Raw genomic sequence first — 19535 nt, forward strand, 5'->3', positions numbered from 1 at the left:
GAGAAAGATAATAGTGCCATATTAGAAAACAAAAGAGGATGTGTCAGGAAGAATGAAATAGAGAAAATAAACTACCGGAATGGTTAAAGCTGACTAGATACACAAGAAATATACTTACGGATAGCACAGAAATAAACTGTTGACGAAAGAATAGCGAACTATCACATGGTAGGCAGACCAACAGAATGTCCCTAGGATTCCTGTAACAATTACCAATTTGATCAACTGAACAAACCAGTAGAGAACACTTTTCTTATTTTTAGAGCCATAAACCTGACAAAAAAGAAAAAAAATCCAAGATTAGAAAAGAAGCAATTGTAGAATAAAGAAAACGAAGAATAATTGAAACCAAAGATTTTGGTACAGTATTTTAATAGGAATTACACAGGTAGAAGGTTAATCCCTTTGAAGGGTAGCACAGTCAATTATTTTATCAATGCCACAAGTAGGATGAAAGGCAGAATTAGAATTCAGAACATAGAAGAATGTAGCTATTTAGTGTAATGTATTTCATCTGCTAATCCAATACCCTAAAGATTAATAATGGATCATTGCTAAACACTGGCATATTCCTTATGCATTTCTACAATTATTTTTCTTTTTAATTTTGTAAGGTATAACAATGTGGTTCAGAAATGTACTTCTCAACCATATGGCTTTAGATTCAGTCCCACTGCATGGCACCTTAGGCAAGTGTCTTCTACAGTAACTTCAAGACAACCAATGTTGATTTAGTAGATAAAAACTAAAAGAAGTCTGGTGTGTGTATTATATATAACCATAATCATCATCATCATCATCAATTGATATCCATGTTAGCATGGGTTGTACAGTTTGATAGGATCCACTGTGTCCGAGAATTGCATTGAACTCCAATGTCTGATTTGGCATGATGTCTACAACTGGTTATCCTTCCTAACAACAACCATTTAACAACATGGACTGAATGCATTTTTCATGCCACCTTGCACTATTGACGTCATCATGTAGTTTGCAGGACAATGAGCTTTGGGGTAGGTAGGGAGGGGTCAGTTTCATGCTAGGGGACCAAGGGATTACTATGAGGTGGATGGGGAGCAGTGGAGATTCCAGCAGAGGGATTTGTATGGCTAGTCATATCTAGTAGGGGAAAAGGTGGGAAGAGAAAGAGAAAATCATCAGTAGAAGCTGTAAGACTAATAATAGCAGAAAGGCACCCAAACTTGTACAAACTTGTAAGATTGTATGGGAAGGAGAATGGAGGGGGGAGACAACCAACATGGGTATGGTTCAAGGGTGGATGGTTCTTGTTTCAACAAGAACCATCAGCTGTGAAATGCAGAAGAGTGGGGGCAGTGATCAGCTACAGTGGTGAAGATGATACAGTCACTGGGGGAGGTAGGAAGGAATAAAATATGACATGGTTGGGTAGTCTGTGGAGGAAGAGGAAAGACATAATGTATGAGGAGGAGGTGGGAGTGTCACTGAAACAGGTTGAGAACCCAGCACTTCCAGAACTCAGTTTTGCTGAGGAAGGCAAGTCTTTCTGACAATCTCATATTGCCAGAGATCCCAGTCCTTTGTCAGCTCATCTGCTGCAGTTCCAGTCACATTGAGTGGACATTGTACTTCTTTATACAGCTATTCTCAGCCAAATGCATCACATGTCCATATCATCCCCAGCTTCTTTCTTGAATACATCTGATCCCTTCTTTACCCAGTTTTTCACTCAGCACCTTTGTACTAATTCTTTCATGAACACTTACATTGCACATCCAACACAGCATGCTCACTGCATTTCTTTCCAGTCTTCTCAAGTCCTCTGCATCCAATACCAATGCAGTGCTGTAGTCCTAACACAAGCATTATGCAAACTGTTCTTCCCTCTTGGGAAAAAGATCTCTGTTATCAAAAGTGGTAGTAACTCCCTGAAATTTCTCCAACCAGTTCTTACTTTAACAACTATACTTCAGAGCAACCACCTCCCTTGTTAATTGTATTTCTTAGGCAACAAAAGTGATCAACTACTACCGAATCATCTGGGCTTTTAAGAAACTCAATTTTAGGTGTGCTTGTATGTACTACTCTAATGCATCTACCACATATAAAGTTTACATTCTTAGACAGTTTGCCAATAATTCCACTACATCTCTCCTATGTCCATAGCTTACATGAAGTACAGCATACGGAATTTATACCTACTGCTTTCCTACATACTGAGCAAGGCTATTTCCCAGAAGGAACCAGGATCCTGTTGTCTTTCCCACTTACTAAAATCTTTCTTTGCCAGGTTAACCTTAAGGCCCCTCAATTCCAGGTTTAGCTTCCATGCCTGAAATTTCTTCTCTAATTTCCCTATAGGTTCAGCTATAAGAACTAGATCATCAGCATATAGGAAGTTCCTATGGACTGCCAATCTTAAACTATTCAGGACTGAGGATTGAACTTTGATGGACTAAATTCTTCATTGAAGCCATGCTAACTCTCACTTTCCTTACAGCATCCTTGTGCGTAGCTTGAACTGCTCGCACAAGCACTTCATCTACACTTAGTTTCCTCAGAGCCCACCAAATTACTGAATGCAGTATCCCGGCAAATGCCTTCTCCAAAGCCAGGAATAGAAATTTATTCTTAACCAGGGATTTTTCCTGCATTTGCCTCACAAGGAAGATTGCACCTGTAGTTCCTCTTCCAGGGACAAAGCCAAACTGCATCTCATCCAGGTGTACTTTATCACAGATCAACTGAGATATAACTTCCTCCATGAACTCCATAACTTGGTCTAAAAGTTTGATTCCTCTAAAGTTGCTTCTCTCTAAGACATCACTTATACCCTTGTAGCAGTTTATGATGATACTTTACATCAGTCTTTGGATATAACACCCTCCTACTTCTCCAGATATTTTAAGCTTCTCTGCAACTATTCCCAATGGGCCTGTAGCTTTCTCCCTTCAGTACTTTACCTACCACATTACTTTCACTCAAATTGCTGGTCCCTCTATTGCGTTAGCAAGGGACAATTGCTGTTTATCCCATGTCTATTCCGCATTCAGCAGCCTTTCATAATAGCACTTCTACACCAGCTTCTTTTGCTGCATTTTGGTAGCAAGTTTGCTTTCATCATCTTAAATTCACCTCTCATTAATGATATCTTCATTCTCTCTCACAATCCTGAACATTTCCCACTTCTGATCCTCACATTGCAGAACACATGCAAATTTCTTCCTTTCTGCCTCACTTTTAACCAAGTATACCTGATGGCTAGATGCTCTTCTAGTTATTATGTAGGGTTTCCTATGACTACCATCATTCCAATCTTTCCAAGTCTGTCTCTTAACCTTGAATGCCATATCAACTTTATCATTCTACTACCATATTACTTTTGGCCACATATCTCATGTAGAGCCCTAAGCAAGTTATTTCATAAAAATTCCCATTTGTCATCTATGCTACAGGTATCTAAATCAACTTCCCTGCATTCAGTGCATCAAACGTTTTCTAAACTTATTCCCAATTGCTGGATCTTTTAGTTTCTAAACCTACTTACTCCATGTTTTTCTTTTCTGTGTTTAACTAGCTCTGATACAGAAGTCACTAGCCACTAACCTAGGTTGCATGGTGTACTCCTGGTGAGAATGTAATCAATCTGACTGGTGTGTTCGCCAAATTGATAGGTGATGAGGTGGTTGGCTGATTTCTTAAAGAGTGTGTTGCAAATTGTTAGACCAGTTGCATCATGAAACTCCAGGACCCTTATACTTGCCTCATTTCTTGTGCTGTAACCATAGCCTCCATGTACATCACGAAAGCCATTAATGTGTTGGCTAACATGTCCATTGAAGTCACCAGCAACAATACTGAGGTCACTATCACTCATTGTTGAAGTAGTCTGCAGATGGATCTCATAAAAATAACCTTTCTGCTCTTCAGGTAATCCTACCTGTGGTTCATATTCTGAGATAAATGTTGCTATTGTGATGCCTATGATTAATCTTAAATTAATTATCCTATCACATACCTTGACTACCTCAATTACCTTATCTTTCTATCTCTCAGCTAACAATATACCTATTCCACCCCTGTCATTGCCATTGTCCATCCAAAAGAGTTTGAACTACTGTCTTCTACCCTTGAGGAGTTTTGGTTGGAGATCCCTTCCATCTTACCTCTTGCACACAACACACCCACTCATCTCTTCAATTTCTCTACATCTACCTTTCATTATCACGATCCTAATGTTTTGGAACCTATAGAAGGAAGCCTGTCTTCTGCAGAAAAACTACTTGGTTCTTTGTTAATCACAGTTTGGCTGCAACTGTACCAGTGAAGAATAAGAGAAGTTGGCCCATACTTGGCCAGCAGATGGTAGATTTACAAGCATCATTAATTTTTTCCTTTCTTTAAAGTTTCAATTTTTCATTTATTATTCATTTCAAACATTTCATTATTTATTCATTCCATTTATTATTTATTCCATATGCTGCATCAGGCGCTGCACAAATTTAATCCACAAATAAGGTCAGGCAATAAAGTAAAGTAAATAGAGTTTAATTCCAAATGCTCTAATGCAATGATGAGTAACTGTTGTAATGTGACATTGCTATGACTGTCATTATGGTTAGCAGGGACCTAGTGGCTGTAAATAAGGTGGTAAGTTGAGTACAGACACAGAAAGTGGAGGCAAAGGATTGCTACCAATTGAGGAGAAATGAGCTAGACTCCCGGGGGTAGATAAAGATGGGCACATCAAGAATAATTAGACCTCATGTCTCTTGGGGACTAACAGAAGACAATCATTAGAGGAGAAATTTAAATAAGCAAAAGATCATGAAGGAGGGGGAAACAAAGAGCAAGTTAAATACTCTAACTTGATAATAAAATAGGGTGGTTATTTTAATCATGCCCGATAAGTTGTCCTTTTAACCCATTTTATACCAACCAGCCTGGTTTTTAACTAAGGCACAAGGTCACATATTTTGGAGGAGGGGCATAGTTAATTACATAGACCCTAATATTTGACTGGTATTGTTTTCTATTAACCATAAAAGGATACAAGATCAAGGCAACCTCAGAAAAGAATGCAATAAAATATGGATTTCGAATTTTGGCACAAGGCTAGCAATTTCGAGGGGAGGGGTTAAGTTGATTACATCAGCCCTAGTACTCAACTGGTACTTATTTTATTGACCTTTAAAGGATGCGGAATTTGAACTCAGAACGTAAAGATGAACAAAATGCCACTAAGCATTTTGCCCAGTGGGCTAACAATTCTGCCAGCTCACCGCCTTATGCAACTAAATATTGCAATGCATCTTGTCCTATGTCTGTAAATCTACCATCCTAAATAATTAAATATTACTAATTCTGCCAACCCCTGTCCTAAATAATATAAATATTTGCTTTATTAGTGTAGACTGAACATGTATAACAAATTAGTTTTCAGTCAAAAGTAGGAGACTTTAAATATTTTAGAACAAATACACTTTATTATAATTACTGATCACATCTGGATCTTGACAACTGACATGAGTCATGGTGGTAGAGGGCAGAGATAACGAGGACACTATTTTAATTGTATGTCGTCTATCAATACAGGCCTTTTGGATGTATGAAAAAATGCATATGCTTCATGCTTGAGATTGGAGCTAATTGAAAACCCACTAATTCAAATATCTGTGACTTTAATTAAAAAAAAAAAAAAAAAAGCATAAATTTAGAGCCAACTTCAATTAACTAGAAAACTGAAAACATCATTAATCAACATAAAGTAAAAAAATGAATGGTATGAACAATGTAACATTAATCTTTTACTCTTTTACTTGTTTCAGTCATTTGACTATGGCCATGCTGAGACACCAGCTCGATGGGTTTTAGTCAAACAAATCAACCCCAGGACTTATTTTTTAAGCCTAGTACTTTATCGATCTCTTTTGCTAAACTGCTAAGTTACAGGGATGTAAACACACCAACACTGGTTGTCAAGTGGTGGTGGAGGGACAAACACAGACATAAAGACATACACACACACACACATATATATATATATATATTCAATGGGCTTCTTTCAGTTTCCATCTACCAAATCCACTCACAAGGCTTTGGTCAGCCCGAGGCTATAGTAGGCAGCACTTGCCCAAGGTGTCATACAGTGCGACTGAACCTGGAACCAAGTGGTTGGAAAGCAAGCTTCTTACTACACAGCCACATATATAAAAAAAAGATTTCTGAGCAGCAAATGCATAAGGTTTTAGTCTCCCTTATTCAACCTCTTCAGTATTGGTGTCATTGGAAAAAAATGCATCCAGTTCTCTCTGCAAAATGGTTGGTGATAGGAAGATCATCCTGTCATAGAAACGAAGGCAAATGACACGTGCAAATAATCTTTGGAAGCAGCAACTTCCAGTAGAAGCTGACTTGGTCAAAGACGACCTGTCTAATTCATACCAACATGGAAAATAGACACAATGAGGATGATCATCATTAAGAAGATTCTAGATGAAGAGGATGCTTAAATAACTTTATGTAAAACAATGAGTTTTATCAAAGTGACTACAATAACTTTCAGAATAAGAAAAATAAACCTAATTACAAAAGTTTACAACAATATTAGTTACCAAATAAATTTAATTAAAGTGCAAGAAATCTGTTTCTCTTTTATGTTAAAAATCAACTTACCTCTTGCACAAAACACCAAACAAGGCGTCGACTCATGAGCAGTAGAAGGAAGCTTACCAAATAAGGGTCAATCAGGTAGAAATTCTGCAAATATTCAAATAAAGATGATCATTTATTATATATTTTTGATCATTCATCATACATTTTTGTAATACTGAATTTCTAATATTTCTTTTTTACTGTTAAGTTCCTTTCACATATCTCTGACAGTTGGTACAAATATTAAGTCAATGGACTGATCAATCTTACCTTTTTAACATTTTTCATTTGTTGTTTGTGCAAATTATGCTGGAATAACCAGATTACAAACTGAGTTTAAACTACTTATGTGGTTAAATTTCAATAATGAGAATACATAAATCATACATACATTGTAAGAGAGAGTATATATATATATATGGAAGAATTTACGAAAGAAACAACAGACGAGGACAGGTGGGGTATATATCATCATCATCATCATCGTTTAATGTCCGCTTTCCATGCTAGCATGGGTTGGACGATTTGACTGAGGACTGGTGAAACCGGATGGCAACACCAGGCTCCAATCTAATTTGGCAGAGTTTCTACAGCTGGATGCCCTTCCTAACGCCAACCACTCAGAGAGTGTAGTGGGTGCTTTTACGTGTCACCCGCACGAAAACGGCCACGCTCGAAATGGTGTCTTTTATGTGCCACCCGCACAAGCCAGTCCAGGGGCACTGGCAACGATCTCACTCGAAAATCCTACGGGAGCCAGTCAGGCGGTACTGGCAACGGCCACGCTCAAAATGGTGCATCTCATGTGCCTCCCGCACAAGAGCCAGTCCAGGGGCACTGGCAATGATCTTACTTGGCTTGCCGGGTCTTCTCACACACAGCACATTTCCAAAGGTCTCGGTCAGTAGTCATCGCCTCGGTGAGGCCCAATGTACGAAGGTCTTGCCTCACCACCTCAGCCCAGGTCTTCCTGGGACTACCTCTTCCACGGGTTCCCTCAACTGTTAGGGTGTGGCACTTTTTCACGCAGCTATCCTCATCCATTCTCACCACATGTCCATACCAGCGCAATCGTCTCTCTTGCACACCACAACTGATGCTTCTAATGTTCAGCTTTTCTCTCAAGATACTTACACTCTGACGGGTATTCACATTGACATTACACATCCAACGGAGCATACTGGCTTCATTCCTTGCGAGCTTACGTATGTCCTCAGCAGTTACAGCCCATGTTTCACTGCCATGTAGCATGGCTGTTCGTACGCATGCGTCATACAGTCTGCCTTTTACTCTGAGTGAGAGTCCCTTTGTCGCCAGCAGGGGTAAGAGCTCTCTAAACTTTGCCCAGGCTATTCTTATTCTAGCAGCTACACTTTCAGCGCACCCACCCCCACTACTAACTTGGTCGCCCAGATAGCGGAAGCTATCGACTACCTCTAGTTTTTCACCCTGGAATGAGATAGAAGTTGTTTCCTGTTTGTTTGCAGTCTTTATTGCACCTGAACATCTGCCACAAACAAAAACTAACTTGCTAGTTAACCTGCCTTTGATGTTGCTGCACCTCTTATGTGTCCATAGCTTGCACCGGGTACATCTTATAGAGTTACTACCTACTCCTTTTCTACATACTGAGCAGGGCCATCTACCTGAAGGGGTTTGTGTTTTATCTACCTTCCTACTTATTAGGATTTTGGTTTTCGCTGGGTTGACTCTAAGGCCCTTCAATTCTAGACCTTGCTTCCACACCTGAAACTTCTCCTCTAGTTCTGATAGTGACTCCGCAATTAGGGCAAGGTCATCAGCATAGAGGAGCTCCCAGGGGCAACCTGTCTTGAACTCCTCTGTGATTGCCTGGAGGACTATGATAAATAAGAGGGGGCTGAGGACGGAACCTTGGTGGACCCCTACCTCTACCCGGAATTCATTGCTGTACTCATTTCCAACCCTCACCTTACTGGCAGCATCTCTGTACATGGCTCGCACAGCTCTCACTAACCATTCTTCTATCCCAAGTTTCCTCATTGACCACCAGATAAGGGCAGTGTTGGCTATAGCCTAGTCACCCGTATTACGAACCAGGTGATACACGAAGGAGTCATACCCAATGACTGGTGTAGCAGCATCATAGTCAACTGCTACAAAGGTAAAGGTGACGCTTTAGATACAAATAATTACAGAGGCATCAAGCTGTTAGATCAGGTTATGAAAGTTACAGAGAGGGTCATAGCCCAACTAATTAGGGAGCGAATCAATTTAGATGAGATGCAGAGATGAGTGTAGGAGAGAGAATAGTGATGTTGTAGGAGAGAAATGTGTTCGCATGGATGATGGTACGCTTGCACTAAATGAGGATGTTGTGTGGTAATGAGACTTGCTCACTGAATGCACAGGATGTGAAAGTTGGAGAGAACTGAAGCAAGCACGAATGTATGATGTTGATATTTTTGTAATTGCTTAGTTATCTTACTGTGCTATTTCACTTTTTAAAGTCATCTCTACAGATTTTCTATAGAAATGAGAGCCAGCACTGAAAGTTACATTTCATATGTTTCATAGGCCTATTTAGTCAGGACTGACCTACAGCTAAACAACAGCACAGTAAGATAACTAAGCAATTACAAAAATATCAACATCATACATTCGTGCTTGCTTCAGTTCTCTCCAACTTTCACATCCTGTGCATTCAGTGAGCAAGTCTCATTACCACACAACATTGCACTTTGTATACAAACATCATACAATCTATCCTTTACACAAAGAGAGCACCTCCTCATAGCTAGCAGAGGTAATAAATAGATCCCTGGACTTTTTCCCACTGTTCTTATACTGGTTATTATCCTTTCAGAGCAGCGTCACTCCCCCAGAGCTCAACTATTTCAACGGAGCCTTCAAAACAATTGAAAAGGCATTTCACTACTGAACTGGCTGCAAACTACTTTTGTACATCTGCCATATACAAAGGCTTTATTCATCATCAACCTGCCAGTGATCCCAGTACACCTCTTGTGCATCCATAGTTCACACTGTGTACAACACGAAGTCTTACTGACTCCCTTTCTGCATATTGAACATACTTGTTACTCTGATGGCAGCAGAATCTTGTTTTCTAAAATTTAGTAAACTTTGGCCTTCACCACATTTACCCTGAAGTGTCTCAATTCTATGTTTTGCTTCCATATCTGGAATTTCTTTGACTTTCACAGACTGTTATAAGGACTATTTCATCAGCATAAAGAGTTCCCATAGACATCCAGGTCTTAAACTTTTCAGTTATAGCTTGGAAAACTATAATAGGAAGGATGTTTGAGAAATGTCTAATCAGTTTTATCATGAACCAATGAGTTAATTTTAATAGTCATTTGATTCACTAGATACAGCAACCAAATTTCCTTCAAATCACACCCTACTATCTTAAAAAAAAAAAAAGAGAACAAGCTAGTTGAGGAAGCCTTTATGCAGTTGTCTGATATACTTGGAAATGGCAACCAAATGTTCTTCATATCACACCTGACCAACTTAAAATGGAAGTACACAGTGGATTATGTAATCATACATACACTCTAACAGAATAAAAAAAAAAGAGGAATAGTGTTGGCTGGTAGACCTTTGCACAGTTTGCTCAAGCATGGCTGATATGAAACTGTATAACAAGGGAAGAATACATTAAATTATAAACTTCTACATACATTGCATCTGAAATATGCATGCAGGCATGGCTGAGGTCACTTTGCAATCATGAGATTCTGAGTTCGATGAAACTTGTGTGGCATTTTGAGCAAGTATTTTTGCCATAGCTTTGTCAGTGAAATTATATGAAAACCTGTTAGATGTGAAAATTGGTCTGTGGAATATTCAGCCACTAACATTATAATCAAATAAGTAGGTGGTTCCATTGATCAAACAACTGGAATGATCATCACTGAAACCAACAGATAGAGTAAGATAAAGATGTTCAGAGCTGGAACAACCTTTAATTGTAAGTTCTGCTCAATCAGAACTAAACTCCTGCTCAAGATTTGAAATTACTATACTAAAATCACAGGTCACTGTAATCATATTATATAATGGACCATCTTAACATTCTTCTTTCTTTGTGTGCCATGCCTACAAGCATCAATGGAAGCAGACCACCATGCCAAAGTCTGAAAATTCCCCGAGTTTTTTGGGGAAAGCTGCAGCACTGGTTTCTCATTGCCTCCAACCAATTTCTTTATAGTTTACTCTCTTAGTTTCCTGTTTTTCTATGTGTAACCTTGAGACACAGAGCCTATTTAACACTTGGTGAGGGGGATTGATTTGTGTAACATTGGGACATACTCACAAACCATGTCTAAGGGGTCTTGTATACTTGTGTAGTTCTGCTATTTGAGCCATAACTGAAGCCCTTGAAAGGTATTATCACCTGGGACTAGAGTTGGTCTGACCTGGGGACAGTAGTGACTAAGTGGTTACTCCATATTCTCCAAGACTCCTGAACTTCCTAGCTTGGGGTGTCACCAATGCTGCAGTCAACGCATATACAGTTATGTGTGTTAACGGTAGCATAAAGATTTTTTCCAAAATATTACAATTAGATTAAGGTGAAACCTATTGTTTACAATAGAAAAGAACAGTTGAATAAAGAATGAAAAGAAAGATTACCAGAGCATAGTTTGCATGTGAATGAGGTAGCCACCAGACTGTCTTATAAAGGTTGACATACTGCAGGAAGAGAATGAGTACTCCAAGCATGTAGAGGAGGAATTCAAAAAGTAAGTTGTTTTCACGGGGGATATCTGGCAGGTAACCATGCCTTGGTAAAGTTACCATTGATACCAAAGGTATGACATTCTCCCTCTCCTCTGAATAACTGAAAAAAAAAAATACATGAATAACAGGGTAATCTGCTTTTATTAGCTGCAGAAATTAAATTTCAATTCTTTTTTTTTTTAATTTTAAGTTAGCAATGTAAATACAATCAACTTTAACATTTTTATCCAAATAGAGCTAAATATCTTTTCACATGAGACTAACAGCTGAAAAGTTCTTCAAACAATTGTCATACATAACGACACTATTTCCTATTGAGACCAATACCACAAATGATATTACCATTATTATTTTATATCCATGTTGTTGTATACTTGCATGAAAAGTGGATGTAAAATAGCCCGAGTTAGTTCTTATTCAAAGTTACTGCCCACCCAGATGGAGTGGAGGACCACATCTCACTCATATGTCTTTAGAGTGTAGTGGGTGTACTTTATCATGGCACCAGTACTAGATAGGTTGTCATGTCCTCAACAAGACTAAAAGGCCCTATCAAATCTATGTTGTCTACACTCATCCACTAACCATTCTACAGAGTGTACTAGGAGCATTTTATGGAAGTAGTGAGCTTGTCTTATATCCCATAAGACTAAAGGAGTTCAGAAAATATGAAGAGGAAAAATGTAATAAAGTTACAGTAAAACTATAGAAGTAAATACAACATTGTCTAGTAAGTCTTGTATCTAAGTCCACCTAGGTGTTGTACCAGGGAATTAGAGCTTACTGGTAATAACAAGTAGGAAAAACAGTAAATCAAATATTGTTCCCTTAATTTGAAGTACTAAATTCAAATGCTCTGCCTGATACAGCCTAGAAAGGGCAAGATAGGATCTTCAAGGTCCACTTGCCCTAGACACATTGCATGAAAAGTTTTCAATTGCACCCTTCCCCCAGTATCTATTAAAAATCAGTAATGGAGTATAAGACACTGAAATCAGGTGCAGTCTTCTACCTTGCCAGCTCTTGTCAAACCATCCAACCCATGCCAGCATGGAAGGTGAACATTAAACGGTGATGATGATGATGATGAACAAATTTCTATATAATAATAGCAGATATAAATGTTGGTTGATTGCTCTAGTCACCCATTAAATCATATAGAGTGAGAGAAAAAGAAAAATGGAGAGAGTTAACATAAAAGATGCAGGATGTATGAACATACTGAGGTTGGTACTAGGTAAAGTGGAAAAGAATGCTCTACACACACAGGAAGAGAATCACAGAAACAGAGGAGGAGAGAGAGAGAGTAAATCATCATCGTTTAACATCCGTCTTCCATGCTGGCATGGGTTGGGTGGTTTGACAGGAGCCGGCCAGGTAGAAGACTACCCCAGGCTACTGGGTTTGTTTTTGGCAGGGTTCTTACGGCTGGATACCACTCCACAGTAATAAGTATTTTTCATTTGAAAATTTGAATTCATTTCATTAGTTTGTATTAAAACCAAGAAATTTTGATAAAAGTTAAATTATTAATGTATGCATGCCATATTTCCTGATATTACCCATGGTGACAAAAATATGCTTCCAAAGTTACCCAGCATATGACAAGTAGCATGAGTATCTAAAATAATGCACACAAAGTAAAAATATATGATGATCAGCCATATGACTGTTATTACTGCTGGAAGCAGTAACTAAATCTCCCTCAAATTATGAAAATGGAAGAACACATTTGATACATATAATCCTAGATATACTATGCCTGCAAAATTGGCAGGATATTCATAGCTGGGATGCCTTTGTTCATAGATCTACTTCACCAGGAGTGACTTAAAAACTAAACAATAAAACTACGAATCAAAGCAGAGGCCTCTATGTAGTTGCTCAACTTGCCAAACCTCTGTACACATTGGATAATGTAGTCCAAGATATACTATTCCTGGGGAAAAGGCCGAATGTCGATGACTGGAATGCCTTTAACGACAGATCTATTTCCCCATGAGTGATTCAAAGCAAGAGCCTGTATGAAGTTGCTCAATGTGCTGAACCTCTGAATGCATTGGACCTGTACTGAGGTAATTGTTCTAGATATCCTATTTGTAGTTCTAGGCATACAAGTTCTGAAAACAAGAAGGCAGAATGCTCACAACTGGAAAATCTTTGATCAAAGCTTTTAAGTGTCTGCTTGATCAGGGTTGAACTGGGGCTAAGCAATATAACTCCTCAGATTTCTAAAATTACTTTTATTTTTAGATAGCATCAAGATGGCTGTGACATTTTTTTAAAGTTCAAATCCTCCTGCTGTTGTATTTACTTTTAACCAATTTCCAGAGTTGATAAAATACATGATGGACTCTTCCATTGAGTTTCACATATAAATGTTCAGTTTTTTTATCAAGTGGACAACCAACTCATTGAATTAGCATATGCAGCCCTAGATATCTCTCTCTCTAGCACTCCATCATTACAACGATGAGGATTCCAATTGATCTAATCTATGGAACAGCCTGCTCATGAAATTAACATGCAAGTGGCTGAGCACTCCACAGACACATGTATCCTTAATGTAGTCCTCGGGGAGATTCAGCGTGACACAAAGTTTCTGGTATGGAAGATTATGATGCCAGTGTGCCTTGCTAGCCAAGAACAGGTCTGTCTCTCATTCACATAATGCCGTGCAAACTGGAAAGAAACACTGGCCCAGAGGATATTAGAGTTCCATGAAAGGAAATATATTAGAATCATAAATGAACGTTTAAGAAAATAATACACATAATAAAAAAAAATGACTTGAAAATTAAGACAATTTCAAGTGGGTGCCAAAAACTAACAAATTACATTTGTAACTTTAATGTTCTCTAAGTTTTTGACATTAAACAGACCGTGTGGTTAAGAAGTCTGTTAAATAATCATGTACCGCTGTAGCGCACCTTGATTAAGTGTCTTCTAACATAAACTGACCAAAGACTTGTGAATAAAATTCTGTGTGAAAAGTCTTGTGATGTGGTGATGCAAAACTATTAAACCTGAAAAAGTCAGATCCACAAGTGTTTTGGTCATGATATAAAACTAGGAGTTGCAGCACTTAACAGTTTTGTTTAAGTATTATTAGACAGCTTCCTGCTATAATGGCTTAGCAGCTTTGTAGTTAGATGTGAGTGGATACTGAGTCCTAAAAACAACAAAATTAACCAGTCCAATACATAATTCAAACTGCCAAAATGTGCTGTGGTCTAGTAATGAAGGTTAATTTCACAGTGAGATTAAATTTAAACATAGATATGACCCTGTACACATATTTATTCATAACTCAACTCATTTTGTGTTACGTTATCAAAAATGTTTAGTCCAGTATTTCTTGGAACGGGAGACAGCTTCTGGTTCTGAGAGTACTAACTTCCTATTTTAAATTAAATCTAAATTAAAGCTGTCAATCAAAATTTCATTAATTTGTGTTTCAAACATCAGTTTAACGAGTTATTTTACTAAATTCTTTATGAATTTCAAAATTAATTAAAACAAAGGGAATGTATTTTAAAAAAATATAACAAAACAGGTAATACAATCAAATGGCTTTATAACTTGTCCAACTCCATGGCAAAGAAAGAAGAATTATATAGTTAAAACTCTAGTTTCTCTCTTATAAATAGAAAAAAGAGGGCAGGCAAAAACATCTCAAATTTTTTTAGATAGTGGTGGGGACTTATTCAGAATGTGATCATCCTATCTTATTTTTAGACATAATACATCTATGAACCCCTTTAGCCAAAATCAACAGGTTCAGATGAACTCCACTGCAGCTCCATAATTGTGTCGAAAAACTTTTTTAAAAGGCTGCAGGCGGAAGTCTTGCCCAAATTCCAATATAATCAGAACCTGCACCATCTGAAGCATATTCGTGAAAAAAATTGCATTAAAAAAAAATCCATTTTTCTGGAAGTTATGAGGAAACAAAGTCGCAAGGGGGGGGGAGCTTTAATAATTGTTATCTAATATTTTAATTTTTTATTATTTTCCCCGTAAATTAGATGGCTAATTGCGAAACCACTTTAATAACTAAAATTTCCACCTCCACGAAATCCTTTTTTAATACGGTAGGGTGGTGCTGAGAGAGATTTTTATTGTTATTTCTAGCAGGTTGAGTAGCTACATAGAGGACCGTAAAACGAGAGGCCTGTTTCCACTTCTGGTGTATTCAGAATGCTGAAGTTGTGTGTGTTAACACTTCTCCGACAGTCACCACTTTAAGGCGATGTTTACACAGTTGAGCAAAATTATCGTCACCCATTTAAGTTACATTGCGAATGCACACTGAGAAGTGTTTGGATTTCACACAATCTCATTTCCTCTCCCCCATTAAATTGATACCTTCTGCCTGTGTAAGAAAGAAATCGATAATGCCTCCCATCTTTTATTGACTACTGCCACCATCCCTCGGTAAGACCATCAAGCTATTATTAAAACAAGCCAGCAGGGGAACATCTATACGGTCGTTCGACCTGCAAGAAATACCAGTCAAATTTCCCACAAATCACGTCCGACAGTTTTCAAAAAAAAAAGGGGGGGGGGTATATAAGACAGTGTAGTCATAAACAGATATGACCGTCACGGTTGGAGTATCTTTTATCATAAGTTTGCTGGGTCAGAATTGATCTGGGTTATACAACAGCTACATCTGAGTGTTTGAAGGGACGCCAAAGACTGAGCCAACGAGAAAGCCTCTTCGCAGTCACTCGGCCTGCTAAAAATAGAAGCCAAATCGTCCTCTAATCACATTTTTTAAAGGAGATGTTGGATGATGTAATCAGATACACCGTGTCTTAATAAAAGGTTAAGTGGTCAAGACTGGAGTTCCTTTGACCATAGGTCTACTCAATCAAGGCCGACCGAGGACTTAAACGACATCACAAACGCCTTTAAATGTTTAAACATTTAGAATATAGAAAAGAATTTTATTAAGAGAAAAAATGATAAAATAAAACACAACTAGATACTAGAATGGTTTGCTGTCAATCATCCACTTCTACAATAGTGATTAAACTAATTTTACAATGAATTATTCAGTTGCTTCATCTGATAGTATTTTAAGGTATTGGGACACGATGAGGCGCTGGTGAGCAGATGGTACCCCGTGGATCTGGATCTTACGCAAAAGCATTTTCTTTTGAGAGTTGTTTGGGTTGAACATCATGTACAGTTGAAATAGCTTATATTACTGGTACTCTATTCATGTTTCTCATTCGAAGCACCACAAACAAACTTGGTCTTTGAAGAGACAAATAACGGAACCAGATCCTCCGAGACTCATGAATAATTACGATTCTAAGTTACAAGAGCAACAGAAATAGAACCAATTTCTTACGCATACAAATTATGGTTTACGGAAGAAGTAGAAACGAGAAGCTATGATGTTCATGCCAGGTATTTTTTCAAGGCTATTATAAAAGGAATAAAAATTATTTCTTTCTTTGACACAATGCCCATTTTTTTATAAAGGCAAACAGGAATCACGATCGGCATCTTACCGATTCTGAGAAAATTAAAAGCTAAGTCTATCCGCTAATAGTTAGGATCAAAATATAAGGGTACCTAATTACAAACCATGTTAGTTTTACACCATCTCAGGTAGGTTACATTTTTGTAATTGAGAAATTTTAAACAACCACATATATACTCGGTACTCCGGTCAGTAGTTCATAAATCCGAAAAGAAACACACTCTAAAAATTTCGTGCAGTAATACGCAAAAGGATGTTGATTATGGTCGGTCAGAGAGTGACCACACCTATAAAGATTATTAGCAGTAATAGGTAACTCAATGGCCAGCTGGTCATCGAGTCTGACGAATCATATATATATATATATATATATATATATATAGTCTTGCAAGTGTGTGTGGAGCGAGAGGAAGCAAAGAAGCAAGTGGGAAAAGATGTCAGTGTTTACCTGTTGGAAGAATAACATTTGTGAGCAGACGAAGATGCAGTCTGTACTCTGGACAGAATTCGACGTCCACTCGGCATCCTGCAACTCACATAGCGGTCGTCCTTGCGTCTTCGCCGAGCCGTCGGTTTCAGAATCTCCGGGAAAATCTTCTCCTCTCAAAAGCAAAGTGTGTGCGTGTGTCAGCGTATGGTATATATGTATGGAAATGTGTATGTGTTGTGAGTTGGGATGGAAGAGAGAGAGTTTTTGATTGTATGTGTAGATAGGTCCAAAAGTTTCACAGCCGGATAGAGATAAGGTTTATCGGTGGTTGATATTATTGGAATAAAGTATTTAAGTGAGAATAGTTGATGAGTGACAACGACATATATCGTACGTAAATCCACGATGACACGAAACTAGTGAGAGATGAGAGTGTGTATTTGTGTTAAAAACAGAAGGAGGGAGAAGAATAAGACAGGAAGACCAGATGTATGGAGAAATATATAGAGAAAGATAGACAGACAGAAAGGTAATAACAAGAATAACGAGGACGATATAAAGATAGAAAGGTAGTGTGGAAGACAGAGAGGTAGGGAGATTGAGGAGATAAAATTGTCTCAGTAAAAGGTAACGTGGAAGACAGAGGTAGGGAGAATAAACAAGAGCAAGTGGTAATGCGAAAGAGAGAGAAAGAGCAAAAACAAAGAATGATGGAAAGGCAGCGAAAACAAATGCACACGATTAGCAGAGCAGCTAATGGAATAAGTTAAATAGACAGTGGGGAATGTTTATAGAAACAAAATAGAGAAATGGGGACAAGAGAGAATTACAAGCCTGGACTGAGGATAGATGCGGGAAGTTATCGGAAGAAATATAATATAAACGTTTGATTTTGGTTGTTGTTATTCGGGATTCTTTTTTCTTTCTCTTGCTAACATTGACGTCAACAGAAAACCGACAGCGAACAGAACGACAAATGACGATCGAATCAGAGTGAAGAAACTAACTAATTAAATAGCGCCACACATTTACGGAACGTCTCTAACAGAATTTCTTCTCCTACATCATCCTTCCTCCCACAGTACTATTGCGACACCTAGCGGCTAGAGAAATTTTCCAAGGGCAAATAACCTATTTCAGGCAGCGTTGCTATAACAACATAATCAACTATTCCATTTGATAACTAGACCAACCAACCGATTAGCAGAATATAACCAGCCTTAATCTTGTTCAAATACCACAGTTTACCACTTTAAAAGGGATAACACACACACACATCGGAATATGCAAACGTAAATACATTAACCATGAAAAAAATTGCCTTTAATCAAAAATCTGCAGGATCGCTGCTGCACTGGATGTAAACAAAAGCAAAATTCAAATCGGATGCTGAGGGTTCTCTTTCAGCTCAGAAAGAAGAGTGTTAATAGGATTATAACCTAGTGAACAATTAATCCCCGTCTTCAGGCTTCATCACTAAGCGGTCTTGTAGATAACAGTGTTAGTTTAGATAAATAGGTTCCAAATTCGATTCCCGGCGGCGCATTAAGTCCTTGAGCAAGACACTTTATTTCAGGTTTGTTCTAGCCCACTCAGCTGGCAAAAATGAGTACTACCTGTATTCCAAAGGGCCAGCCTTGTCACATTCTGTGTCACGCTGAATATCCACGAGAACAAACATTAAGAGTACGCGAGTCTGTGCAGTGCTCAGCCACTTGCACGTTAATTTCACATGCAAGCTGTTCCGTTGATTGGATCAACTGGAACACTCGTCGTCGTAATCAATGGAGTGCCAGTTATATCTGTGATACAGCGCACATGTGAATGGATCTGCAATAGACTAAGACTAACACTGGATCTTACGCGGAAATATTTTCTTTTGAGGGACGTTGATTGGATTGAACATCATGTACATAAGAGACTGAGAAATAAAGTTAAGTAAATAACTAGGAATAAATTTAAAAAATAACTGAATTAGCTCAACACATTAGTATGTCACCCGCACCTAGTTTCCTATATGTATATGAAGATTTGAACGTAAGCTTACAAAATACCTGTGTATTGTATCTTAAAATGAATGTTACTACAACTGGTAACAAAAGAATTGTTCCAAATTATGGCACAGCAATTTTAGAGGGAGATGATTTGCCAGTTACATTGACCATGAAAAGATGAAAGGAAAAATTGACCTCGGCGGTACGTGAACCCAAAGACGTAAGAAGCCGG

The 19535-nt window shown here is 38.1% G+C and overlaps 1 protein-coding gene across 2 annotated transcripts in view; it reads right to left on the reverse strand.

Moving 5' to 3' along the window:
• Window positions 1-18389, reverse strand: part of LOC106868002 (transmembrane protein 39A) — a 58295-nt gene extending 39906 nt beyond the window's left edge. For both annotated transcript variants that reach the window (XM_052975713.2, XM_052975712.2), the window contains exons 1-4: window positions 17328-18389; window positions 11275-11482; window positions 6655-6738; window positions 119-273 (exon numbers count right to left, since the gene is read on the reverse strand). In XM_052975713.2, the coding sequence (XP_052831673.1) occupies window positions 119-273; window positions 6655-6738; window positions 11275-11482; window positions 17328-17404 (524 nt within the window). In that variant the 5' untranslated portion in view covers window positions 17405-18389. The remainder of the gene's footprint in view (window positions 1-118; window positions 274-6654; window positions 6739-11274; window positions 11483-17327) is intronic.
• Window positions 18390-19535: the final 1146 nt, after the last annotated feature.

The sequence above is a fragment of the Octopus bimaculoides genome, chromosome 22, assembly GCF_046866305.1.
Source record: "Octopus bimaculoides isolate indiv1 chromosome 22, ASM4686630v1, whole genome shotgun sequence".
NCBI lineage: Eukaryota > Metazoa > Mollusca > Cephalopoda > Octopoda > Octopodidae > Octopus > Octopus bimaculoides.